The sequence below is a fragment of the Oncorhynchus masou genome, unplaced genomic scaffold (genome assembly GCF_036934945.1).
Source record: "Oncorhynchus masou masou isolate Uvic2021 unplaced genomic scaffold, UVic_Omas_1.1 unplaced_scaffold_2572, whole genome shotgun sequence".
Classification (NCBI taxonomy): domain Eukaryota; kingdom Metazoa; phylum Chordata; class Actinopteri; order Salmoniformes; family Salmonidae; genus Oncorhynchus; species Oncorhynchus masou.
Window position 1 is genome coordinate 19,561 of NW_027009014.1, and position 21,590 is coordinate 41,150.

Genomic DNA, 21,590 nt, shown 5'->3' on the forward strand with positions numbered 1-21,590 from the left:
CTGGCAGTATTGAGGACATCAGAGAGCTCTCAGGGAGACTGCCATGTTATTCAACCTGGCAGTATAGAGGACATCAGAGAGCACTCAGGGAGACTGCTCTAAACCTGGCAGTATAGAGGACATCAGAGAGCTCTCAGGGAGACTGCCATGTTATTCAACCTGGCAGTAATAGAGGACATCAGAGAGCACTAGGGGGACTGCTCTAAACCTGGCAGTATAGAGGACATCAGAGAGCTCTCAGGGAGACTGCCATGTTATTCAACCTGGCAGTATAGAGGACATCAGAGAGCTCTCAGGGAGACTGCTCTAAACCTGGCAGTATAGAGGACATCAGAGAGCTCTCAGGGAGACTGACATGTTATTAAACCTGGCAGTATAGAGGACATCAGAGAGCTCTCAGGGAGACTGCTCTAAACCTGGCAGTATAGAGGACATCAGAGAGCTCTCAGGGAGACTGCTCTAAACCTGGCAGTATAGAGGACATCAGAGAGCACTCAGGGAGACTGCTCTAAACCTGGCAGTATAGAGGACATCAGAGAGCTCTCAGGGAGACTGCTCTAAACCTGGCAGTATAGAGGACATCAGAGAGCTCTCAGGGAGACTGCCATGTTATTCAACCTGGCAGTATAGAGGACATCAGAGAGCTCTCAGGGAGACTGATCTAAACCTGGCAGTATAGAGGACATCAGAGAGCTCTCAGGGAGACTGCCATGTTATTCAACCTGGCAGTATAGAGGACATCAGAGAGCACTCAGGGCGACTGCTCTAAACCTGGCAGTATAGAGGACATCAGAGAGCACTCAGGGAGACTGCTCTACACCTGGCAGTATAGAGGACATCATAGAGCTCTCAGGGAGACTGCTCTAAACCTGGCAGTATAGAGGACATCAGAGAGCTCTCAGGGAGACTGCTCTAAACCTGGCAGTATAGAGAACATCAGAGAGCTCTCAGGGAGACTGCTCTAAACCTGGCAGTATAGAGGACATCAGAGAGCTCTCAGGGAGACTGCTCTAAACCTGGCAGTATAGAGGACATCAGAGAGCTCTCAGGGAGACTGATCTAAACCTGGCAGTATAGAGGACATCAGAGAGCTCTCAGGGAGACTGCCATGTTATTCAACCTGGCAGTATAGAGGACATCAGAGAGCTCTCAGGGAGACTGCTCTAAACCTGGCAGTATAGAGGACATCAGAGAGCTCTCAGGGAGACTGCCATGTTATTCAACCTGGCAGTATAGAGGACATCAGAGAGCTCTCAGGGAGACTGCTCTAAACCTGGCAGTATAGAGGACATCAGAGAGCTCAGGGAGACTGCCATGTTATTCAACCTGGCAGTATAGAGGACATCAGAGAGCACTCAGGGCGACTGCTCTAAACCTGGCAGTATAGAGGACATCAGAGAGCTCTCAGGGAGACTGCTCTAAACCTGGCAGTATAGAGGACATCAGCGAGCTCTCAGGGAGACTGCTCTAAACCTGGCAGTATAGAGGACATCAGAGAGCACTCAGGGATACTGCCATGTTATTCAACCTGGCAGTAATAGTCATGTCACACCTGAAAGACTTGAATTCAAGACATCTACTGCGTCTTTAGTTCTGTCGGGTAACAAGCGAGTGAGACCAGTGATTTGTACCAAACGTTGAGTACAGCTTCCTGGTCTCTTTATGTACAACTTCCTGGTCTCTTCGTGGGCGTTGAGTACTGCTTCCTGGTCTCTTTGTGTGCGTTGAGCACAGCTTCCTGGTTTCTCCGTGTGTGTTGAGTACAGCTTCCTGGTCTCTTTGTGTGCATTGAGTACAACTTCCTGGTTTCTCCGTGTGCGTTGAGTACAGCTTCCTGGTTTCTTCGTGTGCGTCGTGACACTGTAGTGGCTGAACCAGGTCTACCAGTTGTCTCTGATGATTTTGTCGGTAACATTCATCTGTCTTTCTTTGTGTCTCCTGGCAACCAAAGCCCACTTCCTGACCATGTGACTGATTTGGTAAAGAAGTCCTGTGTGGAGAATGTGTATTAAAACCCAAGACATAGAAGCTCGGCACTTATTCACGTTGGTTTTCGGGTCATCTGTCATGGCAGCCGTCTCCACTTCTATCCCCACAGAGAGTTTAATATTCACGTCATTACGTTAGATCACAACCCCTTCAAACCCCTCTAGACGTTGTCAATGCTTCAAACGATCACATCTGACTTCCTGGGCAAATGTTTTTTTTTTTCTTTAAAGGCAAATGTCACATTTCTTAAAAGAATTTGCAAAAAATACTTTAATAAATATAAATAAGGAAATATTCAATATTTTAAGATGGCAGAATAAGCTTCTCCTTCTCCATGTCTGTAACTGTGTGATTTGATGCTTCGGTTAGTTTATTGACGGTTTCAACCCTCCAGATAGTTGGTTGTCAAGGCGGAGCTGAACAGGAAACACGGTGACCGAAGAGCCTCTCCGTTGGTCGGATCGGTTCTGGATCGGTTCTGGATCGGTTCTGGATCGGTTCTGTGATGTCACGGCGCCTCTTAACGAAGCGCCTCTCCGTTGGTCGGATCGGTTCTGTGATGTCACGGCGCCTCTTAACGAAGAGCCTCTCCGTTGGTCGGATCGGTTCTGTGATGTCACGGCGCCTCTTAACGAAGAGCCTCTCCGTTGGTCGGATCGGTTCTGTGATGTCACGGCGCCTCTTAACGAAGAGCCTCTCCGTTGGTCGGATCGGTTCTGTGATGTCACGGCGCCTCTTAACGAAGAGCCTCTCCGTTGGTCGGATCGGTTCTGTGATGTCACGGCGCCTCTCGAAGAGCCTCTCCGTTGGTCGGATCGGTTCTGTGATGTCACGGCGCCTCTTAACGAAGAGCCTCTCCGTTGGGTCGGATCGGTTCTGTGATGTCACGGCGCCTCTTAACGAAGAGCCTCTCCGTTGGGTCGGATCGGTTCTGTGATGTCACGGCGCCTCTTAATGAAGAGCCTCTCCGTCGGTCGGATCGGTTCTGTGATGTCACGGCGCCTCTTAATGAAGCGCCTCTCCGTTGGTCGGATCGGTTCTGTGATGTCACGGCGCCTCTTAACGAAGAGCCTCTCCGTTGGGTCGGATCGGTTCTGTGATGTCACGGCGCCTCTTAACGAAGAGCCTCTCCGTTGGTCGGATCGGTTCTGGATCGGTTCTGTGATGTCACGGCGCCTCTTAACGAAGAGCCTCTGTCTGTCTGTCTGTCTGTCTGTCTGTCTGTCTGTGTGTGTGTCTGTGTGTGTGTCTCTGTCTGTTTGTCTGTGTGTGTGTGTGTGTCTCTCTCTGTCTGTCTGTCTGTGTATCTGTCTGTCTGTCTGTCTGTCTGTCTGTCTGTATGTCTGTCTGTCAATTCCATTCAATTCAAACATGTGTTAACATTGCCAAAGCAAGTGTGGTAGATAATATATATATATATACAAAAGTGAAATAAACAATAAAAATTAACATTAAACATTACACATACAGGTTTCAAAACTATAAAGACATTACAAATGTCATATTATATATATATACAGTGTTTTAACAATGTACAAATGGTAAAGGACACAAGATAAAATAAATAAGCATAGATATGGGTTGTATTTACAATGGTGTTTGTTCTTCACTGGTTGCCCTTTTCTCGTGGCAACAGGTCACACATCTTGCTGCTGTGATGCACACTGTGGAATTTCACCCAGTAGATATGGGAGTTTATCAAAATTGGATTTGTTTTCAAATTCTTTGTGGATCTGTGTAATCTGAGGGAAATATGTCTCTCTAATATGGTCATACATTGGGCAGGAGGTTAGGAAGTGCAGCTCAGTTTCCACCTCATTTTGTGGGCAGTGAGCACATAGCCTGTCTTCTCTTGAGAGCCATGTCTGCCTACGGCGGCCTTTCTCAATAGCAAGGCTATGCTCACTGAGTCTGTACATAGTCAAAGCTTTCCTTAATTTTGGGTCAGTCACAGTGGACAGGTATTCTGCCGCTGTGTACTCTCTGTTTAGGGCCAAATAGCATTCTAGTTTGCTCTGTTTTTTTGTTAATACTTTCCAATGTGTCAAGTAATTATCTTTTTGTTTTCTCATGATTTGGTTGGGTCTAATGGTGCTGCTGTCCTGGGGCTCTGTAGGGTGTGTTTGTGTTTGTGAACAGAGCCCCAGGACCAGCTTGCTTAGGGGACTCTTCTCCAGGTTCATCTCTCTGTAGCTGATGGCTTTGTTGTGGAAGGTTTGGGAATCGCTTCCTTTTAGGTGGTTGTAGAATTTAACAGCTCTTTTCTGGATTTTGATAATTAGCGGGTATTGGCCTAATTCTGCTCTGCATGCATTATTTGGTGTCCTACGTTGTACACGGAGGATATTTTAGCAGAGTTCTGTCTGTCTCCGCCCCCCCAGGTGCAGCGTGGGGAGCAGCAGTGTCGTTCCTCGGCGGGGCCTTGCGGTGTGGACTCGGCGTCCAGTCGCAGCGGGCTCCAGGACAGTGGGTTCGGCAGCGACAGCGCCAGGATCCGTATCATCCAGATGGAGCAGCAGAGCGGAGGCTCCCAACACCGACGCTCGACCCTCCAGGAAGTCCACCGTCATCAAGAACCTCTCCTTCGTCCCCTTCGACGTCTTCCTGACCGCCAGTAAACTCTCTGTCATGACCTACGCCTGCTCCACTCTATCCAAGACCCCCCCCGCCTCGCCAGAGAAGAAGGTTGGAGACGGGACGACAGGGAAGAGTGCCCTGAACCAGCCAGACACCATCCCAGCCTCCTCCTCCTCCCCAGGCCCTCCTACCCTGGTCCCTCTGTCAGGCCTGACAGCAGAGGACCTCCTAAACAGTAACAACGTTCCCCAGGAGCCCCGAGGTTCACTCCTCTCCCTGGACTCCCTGCCCGCCCCCAGCCGCTACTCGGCCCGCCAGGCCCTGGGGGTCACCATCGTGAGGCAGCCTGGGAGGAGAGGGGCTGGAGACCGGGTCCTGGAGCCCCTACTGTACCTCCAGGTGGTCCAGCCGTCGGCCCTGCTCAGCTGCCACCACCGTAAGCAGAGGCTGGACGTGTCTGTGTTCGATGTGTCTCTGAGGGGAGTCTCCTCTGACTATAAGTGTCTGGGTGAGTGGAGGGGGGCTTCATCTGGTGTAGATCTTGATGTATCTCACTCATTTACAAAATCTAATCTCTCTCCCCTCCCCCCTCTTCCCCCCCCTCTCCCCTCTCTTCCTCTCTCCTTCCCTCTCTTCCCCTCTCCCTCCCCCCTCCTCTCCTCCCTCTCCCTCCCCTCTCCCCTCCTCCCCCCTCCTCTCCTCCCTCTCCCTCCCCTCCCCCTCCTCTCCTCCCTCTCCCTCCCCTCCCCTCTCCCCTCCTCTCCTCCCTCCCCTCTCCCCTCCTCTCCTCCCTCTCCCTCCCATCCCCTCTCCCCCTCCCTCTCCTCCCTCCCCTCTCCCTCCTATCCTCCCTCTCCTCCCTCTCCCTCCCCCTCCTCTCCACCCCTCTCTTCCCCTCTCCTCCCTCTCCCTCCCCCTCCTCTCCACCCCTCTCTTACCCTCCCCTCCCCCTCCCTCCCTCTCCTCCCCCTCCTCCTCTCTCTTCCTCTCACCTCCCCCTCTCTTCCTCTCTCCTCCTCTCTCTCCTCCTCTCTTCCTCTCTCTTCCTCTTCCTCTCTCCTCCCTCCCTCTCCCTCCCCCTCTCCCTCCCTCTCCCTCCCTCCCCCTCTCCCTCCCCTCTCCCTCCCTCCCCCTCTCTCTTCCTCTCTCCTCCCCTCCTCCCCCTCTCTCTTCCTCTCTCCTCCCCCTCTTCCCCTCTCCTCCCCTCTCTTCTCCTCCCTCCCTCCCTCCCCCTCCCCTCCCTCCCCTCCTCTCTCTTCCTCTCTCCTCCTCTCTCTCTCCTCCCCTCCCCTCCCCCCTCTTCTCCTCCCTCTCCCCCCTCCTCCAGATCCAGGAAAGTCTCTCCCAGAGGTATTAGACTACAGTGTGTTGTGGGTCCAGACTGTATCAGGAGAGTCTGACAGTCAGACAGGTGTCCCCCCTCCTCTGGCCTGTCTGCAGATCAGAGACTTCCTCAGTGGACCAGGTGAGGACTCACACACCCTACACACACCCTACACACACTCTACACACCCTACACACACCCTACACACACCCTACACACACTCTACACACACCCTACACACACTCTATGGGATGTATCTCTGTGGGATGTCTCTCTGTGGGATGGGATGTCTCTCTGTGGGATGGGATGTCTCTCTGTGGGATGTCTCTCTGGGGGATGTCTCTCTGTGGGATGGGATGTCTCTATGGGATGTATCTCTGTGGGATGTCTCTCTGGGGGATGTCTCTCTGGGGGATGTCTCTCTGGGGGATGTCTCTCTGGGGGATGTCTCTGGGGGGATGTCTCTCTGTGGGATGTCTCTCTGTGGGATGTCTCTCTGGGGGATGTCTCTCTGGGGGATGGGATGTCTCTCTGGGGGATGTCTCTCTGTGGGATGTCTCTCTGGGGGATGGGATGTCTCTCTGGGGGATGTCTCTCTGTGGGATGGGATGTCTCTCTGTGGGATGTCTCTCTGTGGGATGGGATGTCTCTCTGTGGGATGTCTCTCTGGGGGATGTCTCTCTGTGGGATGTCTCTCTGGGGGATGTCTCTCTGGGGGATGGGATGTCTCTCTGTGGGATGGGATGTCTCTCTGTGGAATGTCTCTCTGTGGAATGTCTCTCTGTGGGATGTCTCTCTGGGGGATGTCTCTCTGGGGGATGGGATGTCTCTCTGGGATGTCTCTCTGTGGGATGTCTCTCTGGGGGATGGGATGTCTCTCTGGGATGTCTCTCTGTGGGATGGGATGTCTCTCTGTGGGATGTCTCTCTGGGGGATGGGATGTCTCTCTGGGGGATGTCTCTCTGTGGGATGTCTCTCTGGGGGATGGGATGTCTCTCTGTGGGATGTCTCTCTGGGATGTCTCTCTGGGATGTCTCTCTGTGGGATGGGATGTCTCTCTGTGGGATGTCTCTCTGTGGGCTGTCTCTCCCACACCACACACACACACACACACACGAGCGTACAATCCCAGTCAGTTCACATCCTGTCTGTGCTGAAGGTATTTCTGTCATGTCCTCTAACCTTGATTCATACAGCTGATTCTCAGTTGATGTTCTTGGACTCATAACCAAAATGTTTCTAGTTCAAATCCCCGAGCTGACAAGGTACAAATCTGTCGTTCTGCCCCTGACCAGGCAGTTAACCCACTGTTCCCAGGCCGTCACTGACAAGGTACAAATCTCTGGTCTAAAGTAGTGCACTATATAGGGAATAGGGCCCTGGTCTAAAGTAGTGCACTATATAGGGAATAGGGCTCTGGTCTAAAGTAGTGCACTATATAGGGAATAGGGCAGGGTTCCATTTGGGACTCCCCCCAGGCAGTGTTCCCTAAGGCCCCTCTGATTTGAAGCTGTTTAACGAGGTGAGCGTCCATCAGACCAGATGGAGACCACAGTCAGAGGAGAGCAGGTCCCTGTGTTTACAGCAAAGCTGCCAGACATTTACTGAGAGCACATGGACCAATCACAGCTCCCCTGCCAAGGATGGAACCTGCAGAGAGGGAACACAAGTAACGTGTGTGTGTGTGTGTGTGTGTGTGTGTGTGTGTGTGTGTACTGGGATGTAAACGGGATGAGGTTTCAGATCTGACCCTCGCCTTGCTGTGGCCTGCACATCACACACACACACACACACACACACACACACAGAGGAAGGCAGCTGCAGTGAGGGAGGGTTCAAGGCTGGACCAACCCTCTCCTCTTCAATCCCCCTCTGTCTTCTTCTTCTCTTCCTGACAGTCTTCTGTCTGACCTGGAGGACCCAGGAAACAGTCCTGCTCTCTTCTTCTCTTCCTGACAGTCTTCTGTCTGACCTGGAGGACCCAGGAAACAGTCCTGCTCTCCGTCTTTCTGCTTCCTCCTCTTGTATGAAAGGGTCAATGACAGGAGGTTGGAGAAGTAACAGCTACCAGTTGGAGAGAGAGGGAGAGGGGAAGGGAAAGGGGGAGGGGGAGAGAGAGGGGGAGAGGGAGGGAGAGAGAGGGGGGGAGAGGGAGGGAGTGAGAGAGGGGGGGAGGGAGAGGGAGAGGGGGAGGGAAGAGAGAGAGGGCGGGGCACTAACAGAACCACTGACAGTCCTCTGGTTAAAGAACCACTGACAGTCCTCTGGTTAAAGAACCACTGACAGTCCTCTGACAGTCCTCTGGTTAAAGAACCACTGACAGTCCTCTGGTTAAAGAACCACTGACAGTCCTCTGGTTAAAGAACCACTGACAGTCCTCTGGTTAAAGAACCACTGACAGTCCTCTGGTTAATGAACCACTGACAGTCCTCTGGTTAAAGAACCACTGACAGTCCTCGGCTGGGTTAATGAACCACTGACAGTCCTCTGGTTAATGAACCACTGACAGTCCTCTGGTTAAAGAACCACTGACAGTCCTCTGGTTAAAGAACCACTGACAGTCCTCTGGTTAAAGAACCACTGACAGTCCTCTGGTTAAAGAACCACTGACAGTCCTCTGGTTAAAGAACCACTGACAGTTCTCTGGTTAAAGAACCACTGACAGTCCTCTGGTTAAAGACCACTGACAGTCCTCTGGTTAATGAACCACTGACAGTCCTCTGGTTAATGAACCACTGACAGTCCTCTGGTTAAAGAACCACTGACAGTCCTCTGGTTAAAGAACCACTGACAGTCCTCTGGTTAATGAACCACTGACAGTCCTCTGGTTAAAGAACCACTGACAGTCCTTGGCTGGGTTAATGAACCACTGACAGTCCTCTGGTTAATGAACCACTGACAGTCCACTGGTTAAAGACCACTGACAGTCCTCTGGTTAAAGAACCACTGACAGTCCTCTGGTTAAAGAACCACTGACAGTCCTCTGGTTAAAGAACCACTGACAGTCCTCTGGTTAAAGAACCACTGACAGTCCTCTGGTTAAAGAACCACTGACAGTCCTCTGGTTAAAGAACCACTGACAGTCCTCTGGTTAAAGAACCACTGACAGTCCTCTGGTTAATGAACCACTAACAGTCCTCTGGTTAAAGAACCACTGACAGTCATCTGGTTAAAGAACCACTGACAGTCCTCTGGTTAAAGACCACTGACAGTCCTCTGGTTAATGAACCACTGACAGTCCTCTGGTTAATGAACCACTGACAGTCCTCTGGTTAAAGAACCACTGACAGTCCTCTGGTTAAAGAACCACTGACAGTCCTCTGGTTAAAGAACCACTGACAGTCCTCTGGTCAAAGAACCACTGACAGTCATCTGGTTAAAGAACCACTGACAGTCCTCTGGTTAATGAACCACTGACAGTCCTCTGGTTAAAGAACCACTGACAGTCCTCTGGTTAAAGAACCACTGACAGTCCTCTGGTTAAAGAACCACTGACAGTCCTCTGGTCAAAGAACCACTGACAGTCCTCTGGTTAAAGAACCACTGACAGTCCTCTGGTTAAAGAACCACTGACAGTCCTCTGGTTAATGAACCACTGACAGTCCTCTGGTTAAAGACCACTGACAGTCCTCTGGTTAAAGAACCACTGACAGTCCTCTGGTTAATGAACCACTGACAGTCCACTGGTTAAAGACCACTGACAGTCCTCTGGTTAATGAACCACTGACAATCCTCGGCTGGGTTAAAGACCACTGACAGTCGTCGGCTGGGTTAAAGACAACTGACAGTCCTCGGCGGGTTAAAGACCACTGACAGTCCTCGGCTGGGTTAAAAGCACCACTGACAGTCCTCTGGTTAAAGACCACTGACAGTCCTCTGGTTAAAGACCACTGACAGTCCTCGGCTGGGTTAAAGACCACTGACAGTCCTCAGCTGGGTTAAAGACCACTGACAGTCCTCGGCTGGGTTAAAGACCACTGACAGTCGTCGGCTGGGTTAATGAACCACTGACAGTCCTCGGCTGGGTTAAAGACCACTGACAGTCCTCGGCTGGGTTAAAGACCACTGACAGTCCTCGGCTGGGTTAAAGACCACTGACAGTCGTCGGCTGGGTTAATGAACCACTGACAGTCCTCGGCTGGGTTAAAGACCACTGACAGTCCTCTGGTTAAAAGACCACTAACAGTCCACGGCTGGGTTAAAGACCACTGACAGTCCTCGGCTGGGTTAAAGACCACTGACAGTCCTCGGCTGGGTTAAAGACCACTGACAGTCCTCGGCCGGGTTAAAGACCACTGACAGTCGTCGGCTGGGTTAAAGACAACTGACAGTCCTCGGCCGGGTTAAAGACCACTGACAGTCGTCGGCTGGGTTAAAGACCACTGACAGTCCTCGGCCGGGTTAAAAGCACCACTTTGTGTTTGATGGAAAGGAAGTGTGTTCCTAATCAAAACACCTGCCTGAGAAGTGAAGGGACATCACTCCTGAACAAGGCCTTCTTTTGATGTCCCAACGAACATGACGGAAGGACCACCATCTTTCTTTCATTAATCCAGATTTCCGTGTGCTGCCTTTCCCCCTCTCTCAGCACACGATGAGCTTAAAGAGGCTACCTTTGAAGGCTACAGGTTAAATGTGTTAGTAAGTAGGGGGTAAGAGTTGGCTGGACTTCCAGATGATTCTATAGGAGCTGGGTGTAAAGATTCTATAGGAGCTGGGTGTAAAGAGTCAGAGAGGTGGGCCCTCTAAACCTTACCTCCCTCTCCCCCCTCTAAACCTCACCTCCCTCTCCCCCATCTCCTCTTCCACTGGGGTGAATGGCAGTATCCCCCCTCCCCCTTCCTCCATATCCTCCTCATCCTCCCTTTTCCCCCTCCTCCTCCTCTTCCTCTCCTCCAGGCTACATGTGTTGTCTGCCTTATCTCAGCTCACTGGTCACCATAGCAGCACCCACCCGTAGCACGCGCTCCAGCAGGTATATTTCACTGGTAACCCGCAAAGCCAATTCCTACTTTGGCCGCCTTTCCTTCCAGTTCTCTGCTGCCAATGACTGGAAGGAACTGCAAAAATCACTGAAGCTGGAGACTCACATCTCCCTCACTAACTTTAAGCACCAGCTGTCAGAGGGGCTCACAGTTCACTCACCTGTACATAGCCCATCTGTAAACAGCCCATCTGTAAACAGCCCATCTGTAAACAGCCCATCCAACTACCTCATCCCCATATTGTTATTGTTTTGCTCCTTTGCACCCCAGTACCTCTACTTGCACATTCATCTTCTGCACATCTATCACTGCAAAGTGAGGTGTTTATCACACCTGGTTGTCTTCTGTTAATATTTAGTATTACGGTAACTCTGTCTCCTGTTAATATTTAGTTTTACGGTAACTCTGTCTTCTGTTAATATTTAGTATTACGGTAACTCTGTCTCCTGTTAATATTTAGTTTTACAGTAACTCTGTCTCCCCTGTCTCTCTTCTGTTAATATTTAGTATTACGGTAACTCTGTCTCCTGTTAATATTTAGTTTTACGGTAACTCTGTCTCCTGTCTCTCTTCTGTTAATATTTAGTATTACAGTAACTCTGTCTCCTGTTAATATTTAGTATTACGGTAACTCTCTCTCCCCTGTCTCTCTTCTGTTAATATTTAGTTTTACGGTAACTCTGTCTCCTGTTAATATTTAGTATTACGGTAACTCTCTCTCCCCTGTCTCTCTTCTGTTAATATTTAGTTTTACGGTAACTCTGTCTTCTGTTAATATTTAGTATTACAGTAACTCTGTCTTCTGTTAATATTTAGTATTACAGTAACTCTGTCTCCTGTTAATATTTAGTATTACGGTAACTATGTCTTTTGTTAATATTTAATATTACGCTAACTCTGTCTCGTGTCTCTCTTCTGTTAATATTTAGTATTACGGTAACTCTGTCTCCTGTTAATATTTAGTATTACGGTAACTCTCTCTCCCCTGTCTCTCTTCTGTTAATATTTAGTTTTACGGTAACTCTGTCTTCTGTTAATATTTAGTATTACAGTAACTCTGTCTTCTGTTAATATTTAGTATTACAGTAACTCTGTCTTCTGTTAATATTTAGTATTACAGTAACTCTATCTCCTGTTAATATTTAGTATTACGGTAACTCTGTCTTTTGTTAATATTTAATATTACGGTAACTCTGTCTCCTGTCTCTCTTCTGTTAATATTTAGTATTACAGTAACTCTGTCTGCTGTTAATATTTAGTTTTACGGTAACTATCTCTCCCCTGTCTCTCTTCTGTTAATATTTAGTTTTACGGTAACTCTGTCTCCTGTTAATATTTAGTTTTACTGTAACTCTGACTCCTGTCTCTCTTCTGTTAATATTTAGTATTACAATAACTCTGTCTGCTGTTAATATTTAGTATTACGGTAACTCTGTCTCCTGTTAATATTTAGTTTTACGGTAACTATCTCTCCCCTGTCTCTCTTCTGTTAATATTTAGTTTTACGGTAACTCTGTCTCCTGTTAATATTTAGTTTTACGGTAACTCTGTCTCCTGTCTCTCTTCTGTTAATATTTAGTATTACAGTAACTCTGTCTGCTGTTAATATTTAGTATTACGGTAACTCTGTCTCCTGTTAATATTTAGTTTTACAGTAACTCTGTCTCCCCTGTCTCTCTTCTGTTAATATTTAGTTTTACGGTAACTCTGTCTCCTGTTAATATTTAGTTTTACGGTAACTCTGTCTCCTGTCTCTCTTCTGTTAATATTTAGTTTTACAGTAACTCTGTCTCCTGTTAATATTTAGTATTACGGTAACTCTCTCTCCCCTGTCTCTCTTCTGTTAATATTTAGTTTTACGGTAACTCTGTCTCCTGTTAATATTTAGTATTACGGTAACTCTGTCTTCTGTTAATATTTAGTTTTACGGTAACTCTGTCTCCTGTTAATATTTAGTATTACGGTAACTGTCTTTTGTTAATATTTAGTTTTACGGTAACTCTGTCTCCTGTCTCTCTTTTGTTAATATTTAATATTACAGTAACTCTGTCTCCTGTTAATATTTAGTATTACGGTAACTCTGTCTTTTGTTAATATTTAATATTACGGTAACTCTGTCTTCTGTTCGTCCAGCGGAGCTGAATGTGGAGCTGTCCCGGCCCCTGAAGGTGAACCCTACGCTGGTGAAACTGGAGCAGACCAAGGCCTACCTGAGGAGGGTTCTACCTCATCACTACTGGGAGGCTCCCAAACCCCCCTCCACCCCTCATTCCTCCCCCAGTAGGACCTCGTCCTCCTCTCCCCCTCGTCCCGACCCCTCCCACCTCAGCTCCCTAAGAGCCCTGGCACCCTTCCACAAGGTGTCCCTCCGCACCGCCCAGATCGTGGTTGTCATGGAGACCGAGTCGCACCCTGCCCGGCCCAGCCTGTCCTGGTCGGTGGCGGCTATGAAGAGTACCATGGACATGAAGACTGGGCCCAAGCTAGACGGTAAGAGCTTTAAACATTTATTTTCCCTGTTGTCTTTTTATAGTTGAAAAATGCAGCTCCCCCTCTCTCTTCTCCTCCCTCGCACTTCTCTCCCCCTCGCTCTTATCTCCACTCCCTTCTTCTCCTTCTTTCTCTCCCCCTCTCTCTTTCTCTCCCTCTCTTCTCTCCCCCTCTCTTCTCTTCTTTCCCCCTCTTCTCCTTCTTTCTATCCCCCCTCTCTTCGCTTCCCCTCTTTTTCTCTCTTCTCTCCCCCTCCCCCCTCTCTTCTCTTCCCCTCCTTTTCTCTTCTCTCCCCCTTCCCCCTCTCTTCTCTTCTCCCCCTCTCTTCTCTTCTCCCCCCTCTTCTCCTTCTTTCTCTACCCCTCTCTCTTTCTCTCCCTCTCTTCTCTCCCCCCTCTCTTCTCTTCCCCTCTTTTTCTCTCTTCTCTCCCCCTTCCCCCTCTCTTCTCTTCTCCCCCCTCTTCTCTCCCCCTCTCTCTTCTCTTCTCTCCCCCTCTTCTCCTTCTTTCTCTCCCCCTCTCTTCTCTCCCCCCTCTCTCTTCTCTTCTCTCCCCCTCTTCTCCTTCTTTCTCTCCCCCATCTCTTCTCTCCCCCTCTCTCTTTCTCTCCCTCTCTTCTCCCCCTTTTTTTCTCTCTTCTCTCCCCCTTCCCCCTCTCTTCTCTTCTCTCCCCCTCTTCTCCTTCTTTCTCTCCCCCTTTCTCCCCCCCCTCCTCTCTTCTCTTTCTGTCTCTCAGAGTAACCTCTGTCTATATAGCCTCTGTATTCACATTCAACTTAGATCCTAGGAGTATTCCCAGTTCATATTATTGCCTCAGGGTCAGCTCAGGTTCCTCTACTTCTGCTCTATGAGGACTACACCTCGAGGCCCCTGGGAAGTGGAGTCCCAGTACAGTTCTATGAGGAATACACCTCGAGGCACCTGGGAAGTGAAGTCCCAGTACAGTTCTATGAGGAATACACCTTGAGGCCCATGGGAAGTGAAGTCCCAGTACAGTTCTATGAGGAATACACCTCGAGGCCCCTGGGAAGTGGAGTCCCAGTACAGTTCTATGAGGAATACACCTCGAGGCACCTGGGAAGTGAAGTCCCAGTACAGTTCTATGAGGAATACACCTTGAGGCCCATGGGAAGTGAAGTCCCAGTACAGTTCTATGAGGACTACACCTCGAGGCACCTGGGAAGTGGAGTCCCAGTACAGTTATATGAGGAATACACCTCGAGGCCCCTGGGAAGTGAAGTCCCAGTACAGTTCTATGAGGAATACACCTCGAGGCCCCTGGGAAGTGAAGTCCCAGTACAGTTCTATGAGGAATACACCTCGAGGCCCCTGGGAAGTGAAGTCCCAGTACAGTTCTATGAGGAATACACCTCGAGGCCCCTGGGAAGTGAAGTCCCAGTACAGTTCTATGAGGACTACACCTCGAGGCCCCTGGGAAGTGAAGTCCCAGTACAGTTCTATGAGGACTACACCTCGAGGCACCTGGGAAGTGGAGTCCCAGTACAGTTCTATGAGGACTACACCTCGAGGCCCCTGGGAAGTGGAGTCCCAGTACAGTTCTATGAGGACTACACCTCGAGGCCCCTGGGAAGTGAAGTCCCAGTACAGTTCTATGAGGACTACACCTCGAGGCCCCTGGGAAGTGAAGTCCCAGTACAGTTCTATGAGGAATACACCTCGAGGCACCTGGGAAGTGAAGTCCCAGTACAGTTCTATGAGGAATACACCTCGAGGCCCCTGGGAAGTGAAGTCCCAGTACAGTTCTATGAGGACTACACCTCGAGGCCCCTGGGAAGTGGAGTCACATTACATTTACATTTAAGTCATTTAGCAGACGCTCTTATCCAGAGCGACTTACAAATCACAGTACAGTTCTATGAGGACTACACCTCGAGGCACCTGGGAAGTGAAGTCCCAGTACAGTTCTATGAGGAATACACCTCGAGGCACCTGGGAAGTGAAGTCCCAGTACAGTTCTATGAGGACTACACCTCGAGGCCCCTGGGAAGTGGAGTCCCAGTACAGTTCTATGAGGACTACACCTCGAGGCCCCTGGGAAGTGAAGTCCCAGTACAGTTCTATGAGGACTACACCTCGAGGCACCTGGGAAGTGAAGTCCCAGTACAGCTTGTTAGGAGAGATATCACACCTTAGTGAAGGGAACATTAACCAGCTGGTTAGGAGAGATATCACACCTTAGTGACATTAACCAGCTGGTTAGGAGAGATATCACACCTTAGTGAAGGGAGCATTAACCAGCTGGTTAGGATAGATATCACACCTTAGTGAAGGGAACATTAACCAGCTGGTTAGGAGAGATATCACACCTTAGTGAAGGGAACATTAACCAGCTGGTTAGGAGAGATATCACACCTTAGTGAAGGGAGCATTAACCAGCTGGTTAGGATAGATATCACACCTTAGTGAAGGGAACATTAACCAGCTGGTTAGGAGAGATATCACACCTTAGTGACATTAACCAGCTGGTTAGGAGAGATATCACACCTTAGTGACATTAACCAGCTGGTTAGGAGAGATATCACACCTTAGTGAAGGGAACATTAACCAGCTGGTTGGGAGAGATATCACACCTTAGTGACATTAACCAGCTGGTTAGGAGAGATATCACACCTTAGTGACATTAACCAGCTGGTTAGGAGAGATATCACACCTTAGTGAAGGGAACATTAACCAGCTGGTTAGGAGAGATATCACACCTTAGTGACATTAACCAGCTGGTTAGGAGAGATATCACACCTTAGTGAAGGGAGCATTAACCAGCTGGTTAGGAGAGATATCACACCTTAGTGACATTAACCAGCTGGTTAGGAGAGATATCACACCTTAGTGAAGGGAGCATTAACCAGCCTTAAAGATCTCATCAAGCCTGTCTGTCTGTCTCCTAGTACCTTGCTGAGGGCCCTTAAAGATCTCATCAAGCCTGTCTATATGTCTCCTAGTACCTTGCTGAGGGCCCTTAAAGATCTCACCAAGCCTGTCTTTCTGTCTCCTAGTGCCTTGCTGAGGGCCCTTAAAGATCTCATCAAGCCTGTCTATATGTCCCCTAGTGCCTTGCTGAGGGCCCTTAAAGATCTCACCAAGCCTGTCTGTCTGTCTCCTAGTGCCTTGCTGAGGGCCCTTAAAGATCTCACCAAGCCTGTCTATATGTTTCCTGGTGCCTTGCTGTTTGTTGCTATAATCCTTCTCAACATGTTTCTCTGTCTGACAGCGGAACTACCAAACCACCAAACAACACAAGAGGTTTTAAAATACTCTCAGTGAAAGATTTGTAGAGTCCAAGCCCCTGTCATGTGACCTGGGTGAGGCGTAGCTGGGAAGTTAAAGGTCTCTGTGGTTTTGTTTCGCCACAACAAAGTCCTCCTGAATAGAACACAGGAAACGGACCATGATGCATCACTGTTGTGTTCTCCGATCCGTAACCACAACGTTACCATGGAGGAATGACCTGTTCCTGGTCAGGCAAGATATTGTTTCCCAAATGGCACCTTCTTCACTACGTAGTGCACTACCCCATAGGGCTCTGGTCTAAAGTAGTGCCCTACCCCATAGGGCTCTGGTCTAAAGTAGTGCCCTATCCCATAGGGCTCTGGTCTAAAGTAGTGCCCTACCCCATAGGGCTCTGGTCTAAAGTAGTGCCCTACCCCATAGGGCTCTGGTCTAAAGTAGTGCCCTACCCCATAGGGCTCTGGTCTAAAGTAGTGCCCTACCCCATAGGGCTCTGGTCTAAAGTAGTGCCCTGTCCCATAGGGCTCTGGTCTAAAGTAGTGCCCTACCCCATAGGGCTCTGGTCTAAAGTAGTGCCCTATCCCATAGGGCTCTGGTCTAAAGTAGTGCCCTGTCCCATAGGGCTCTGGTCTAAAGTAGTGCCCTGTCCCATAGGGCTCTGGTCTAAAGTAGTGCCCTGTCCCATAGGGCTCTGGTCTAAAGTAGTGCCCTGTCCCATAGGGCTCTGGTCTAAAGTAGTGCCCTGTCCCATAGGGCTCTGGTCTAAAGTAGTGCCCTGTCCCATAGGGCTCTGGTCTAAAGTAGTGCCCTGTCCCATAGGGCTCTGGTCTAACGTTGTGCCCTGTCCCATAGGGCTCTGGTCTAAAGTAGTGCACTTTATAGGGCTCTGGTCTAAAGTAGTGCCCTGTCCCATAGGGCTCTGGTCTAAAGTAGTGCCCTGTCCCATAGGGCTCTGGTCTAAAGTAGTGCCCTGTCCCATAGGGCTCTGGTCTAACGTTGTGCCCTGTCCCATAGGGCTCTGGTCTAAAGTAGTGCACTTTATAGGGCATAGGGTGATATTTCGGATCCTAGTTCCTGTGTCCTCCAATACCGAGACCAGAGGGCTGAACCTCTCTTAACAGTTAGGATCATGTTCTCAGATCAGTCCTGACCAGACCTCTCTGACTAAACCTCTCTGACTAAACCTCTCTGACCAGACCTCTCTGACTAAACCTCTCTGACTAAACCTCTCTGACCAGACCTCTCTGACTAAACCTCTCTGACTAAACCTCTCTGACTAAACCTCTCTGACTAAACCTCTCTGACTAAACCTCTCTGACTAAACCTCTCTGACCAAACCTCTCTGACTAACCTCTCTGACTGAATTCTCTGACTAAATCTCTGACTAATCTCTTTGACTAAACCTCTCTGACTAAACCTCTCTGACTAAACCTCTCTGACTAAACCTCTCTGACTAAACCTCTCTGACTAAACCTCTCTGACTAAACCTCTCTGACTAAACCTCTCTGACTAATCTCTTTGACTAATCCTCTCTGACTAAATCTCTCTGACTAACCTCTCTGACTAAACCTCTCTGACTAAACCTCTCTGACTAAACCTCTCTGACTAAATCTCTCTGACTAAACCTCTCTGACTAAACCTCTCTGACTAATCTCTTTGACTAAACCTCTCTGACTAACCTCTCTGACTAAACATCTCTAACTAAACCTCTCTGACTAAATCTCTCTGACTAAACCTCTCTGACTAAACCTCTCTGACTAAACCTCTCTGACTAAATCTCTCTGACTGAACCTCTCTAACTAAACCTCTCTGACTAAACCTCTCTGACTAATCTCTTTGACTAAATCTCTCTGACTAAACCTCTCTGACTAAACCTCTCTGACTAATCTCTTTGACTAAACCTCTCTGACTAAATCTCTCTGACTAAACCTCTCTGACTAAACCTCTCTGACTAAACATATCTAACTAAACCTCTCTGACTAAACCTCTCTGACTAAACATCTCTAACTAAACCTCTCTGACTAAACCTCTCTGACTAAACCTCTCTGACTAAACCTCTCTGACTAAACCTCTCTGACTAAATCTCTCTGACTAAACCTCTCTGACTAAACCTCTCTGACTAAACCTCTCTGACTAAACCTCTCTGACTAAACCTCTCTGTTTCTGCTGTTTATATTGTTTATTCATCACCAGGTGGTGTTTTGATGTTTCCAGAAGGTTTGTCAAGGTTTCCTCCCTAAGCTGTGTTGAGACCAGAAGCCAGACCAGCAAGTCTCTCAGATCCCCTTTCTGTTTCTCCGTTTCTCCGTACGCACGTAAACCACCGGCCGCCAAGAACAACGGCTGCTTTGGTGTCATGTACATCAAGATGACCTGTCTCGTTATGGTCGGTACCAGGACCAGAGAGTTCTGTTACTGTTACAACACACTGACACGTTATGGTCGGTACCAGGACCAGAGAGTTCTGTTACTGTTACAACACACTGACACGTTATGGTCGGTACCAGGACCAGAGAGTTCTGTTACTGTTACAACACACTGACACGTTATGGTCGGTACCAGGACCAGAGAGTTCTGTTACAACACACTGACACGTTATGGTCGGTACCAGGACCAGAGAGTTCTGTTAAAACACACTGACACGTTGTGGTCGGTACCAGGACCAGAGAGTTCTGTTACAACACACTGACACGTTATGGTCGGTACCAGGACCAGAGAGTTCTGTTACAACACACTGACACGTTATGGTCGGTACCAGGACCAGAGGGTTCTGTTACAACACACTGACACGTTATGGTCGGTACCAGGACCAGAGGGTTCTGTTACAACACACTGACACGTTATGGTCGGTACCAGGACCAGAGAGTTCTGTTACAACACACTGACACGTTATGGTCGGTACCAGAACCAGAGCAGAGACTAGGGGATGGATGGAGGGAGGGGAGAGGGAGGGAGGAAGAGAGAGAAGGATGGATGGAGGGAGAGAGAGAGAGAGGGAGGGAGGGAAGGATGGATGGAGGGAGAGAGGGATGGAGGGAGGGAGAGAAAGAGGGGGGGATGGAGGGAGGGAGGAAGAGAGAGAAGGATGGAGGGAGGGGGGAGAGGGATGGATGGAGAGAGAGAGGGAGAGAAGGATGGAGGGAGGAGAGAGAGAGGGATGGATGGAGACAGAGAGAGAGAGAGAGAGAGGGAGGAAGGAAGCGAGAGAGGGTTGGAGGGAGGAGGGAGGGAGGGAGAGAGAGAGAGGGATGGATGGATGGAGGGAGGGAGGAAGAGAGAGAGAGGGATGGAGACAGGGAGAGAGAGAAAGATGGATGGAGGGAGAGAGGGAGGGAGGGACAGAAGGATGGAGGGAGAGAGGGAGCTCCAGGATATGTCCTGGCAGTATCAACCTACTACCGGGCCAATAACAGGAGATGGGTAGAAAGGCATATTGGGGTCTGGAAACTCTAAGAGTCACTTCTGTTCACTGAACATAGGGGGTTAGAGGGGGTGGGGAGGACAGAGTTTCTCTGGAGGGGGGCAGGGGAGGACAGAGTTTCTCTGGGGGAGGGGGGGCAGGGGAGGACAGAGTTTCTCTGGAGGGGGGGCAGGGGAGGACAGAGTTTCTCTGGAGGGGAGGGAGGGAACAGGGAGGACAGAGTTTCTCTGGAGGGGGGGCAGGGGAGGACAGAGTTTCTCTGGAGGGGGGGGCAGGGGAGGACAGAGTTTCTCTGGGGGGAGGGGGCAGGGAAGGACAGAGTTTCTCTGGAGGGAGGGGAGGGAACAGGGGAGGACAGAGTTTCTCTGGAGGGGGGGCAGGGGAGGACAGAGTTTCTCTGGGGGGAGGGGGGCAGGGGAGGACAGAGTTTCTCTGGAGGGGAGGGGGGAACAGGGAGGACAGAGTTTCTCTGGAGGGGGGGGGGACAGGGGAGGACAGAGTTTCTCTGGGGGGAGGGGAGGACAGAGTTTCTCTGGAGGGGAGGGAACAGGGGAGGACAGAGTTTCTCTGGAGGGGGGCAGGGGAGGACAGAGTTTCTCTGGAGGGGGAGGACAGAGTTTCTCTGGAGGGGGTGGACAGAGTTTCTCTGGGCTTTTAAACCCATCTGCTTCACAGATGTTGCATAGGGTTACTTCAGATAAAATGATTGTCAAATATTTTAATTAAAACCTCAACAATTTGCACTTGTTTACTCTAATCTACATAACTCCGCAGTGAGAACATTCTTGACGCCGTGGCCCGCGCTGATTTTCAACAGCTTTTCCGCTTTCATCCATTTTTGATGTGTTGCCTTTTATAAACACAGTTTCAAAACACTCAGCATGGAAAACAATGGAAAAACGACGAGAGAGGGAGGGGGAGGGAGAGAGAGGGGGAGAGAGAGAGAGAGGGAGAGATAGAGAGAGAGAGGGAGGGAGGGATGGGGAGGGAGAGAGAGAGAGGGAGGGAGGGAGGGAGGGAGGGAGGGAGGGAGGGAGGGAGGGAGGGAGGGGGAGAGAAGGTGGGGAGAGAGAGAGGGGCAGAGAGTGAGAGAGAGAGGGGGAGGGAGGGAAGGTGACAGAGAGTTGTGTTTTCTATGAAAGCTAATCCCTGGTTGGAGGAGGATGACAGCTCTTTAGCTGTGGGGTTCTGACATCTCGCCTGTCGAGAAGAGATTGATCACCAAGTGATTCTGTTGTTGACTATAAACACCATGTCCTCTTGGTGCAGAGCCTCATGTCCACTAGTCAGGCTGATGGTCATGGAGACCCACTAGTCAGGCTGATGGTCATGGAGACCCACTAGTCAGGCTGATGGTCATGGAGACCCACTGGGACGTTTCCTCCTAGTCTGACCCAGGCTGGTGGTCATGGAGACCCACTGAGACGTGTCCTCCTAGTCTGACCCAGGCTGATGGTCATGGAGACCCACTAGTCAGGCTGATGGTCATGGAGACCCACTGAGACGTTTCCTCCTAGTCTGACCCAGGCTGATGGTCATGGAGACCCACTGAGACGTGT

General features: G+C 49.7%; 1 protein-coding gene across 1 annotated transcript in view; it reads left to right on the forward strand.

Annotated features, from left to right (window-relative positions):
• Positions 1 to 3,519: 3,519 nt before the first annotated feature.
• The window catches only part of LOC135533675 (intermembrane lipid transfer protein VPS13B-like), a gene marked incomplete at its 3' end in the record, with an annotated part of 33,671 nt that continues 15,600 nt past the window's right edge, over positions 3,520 to 21,590 (forward strand). The window contains exons 1-4 of the mRNA XM_064960948.1: positions 3,520 to 3,530; positions 4,371 to 5,074; positions 5,894 to 6,031; positions 13,009 to 13,365. Of these exons, the coding sequence (XP_064817020.1) occupies positions 3,520 to 3,530; positions 4,371 to 5,074; positions 5,894 to 6,031; positions 13,009 to 13,365 (1,210 nt within the window). The remainder of the gene's footprint in view (positions 3,531 to 4,370; positions 5,075 to 5,893; positions 6,032 to 13,008; positions 13,366 to 21,590) is intronic.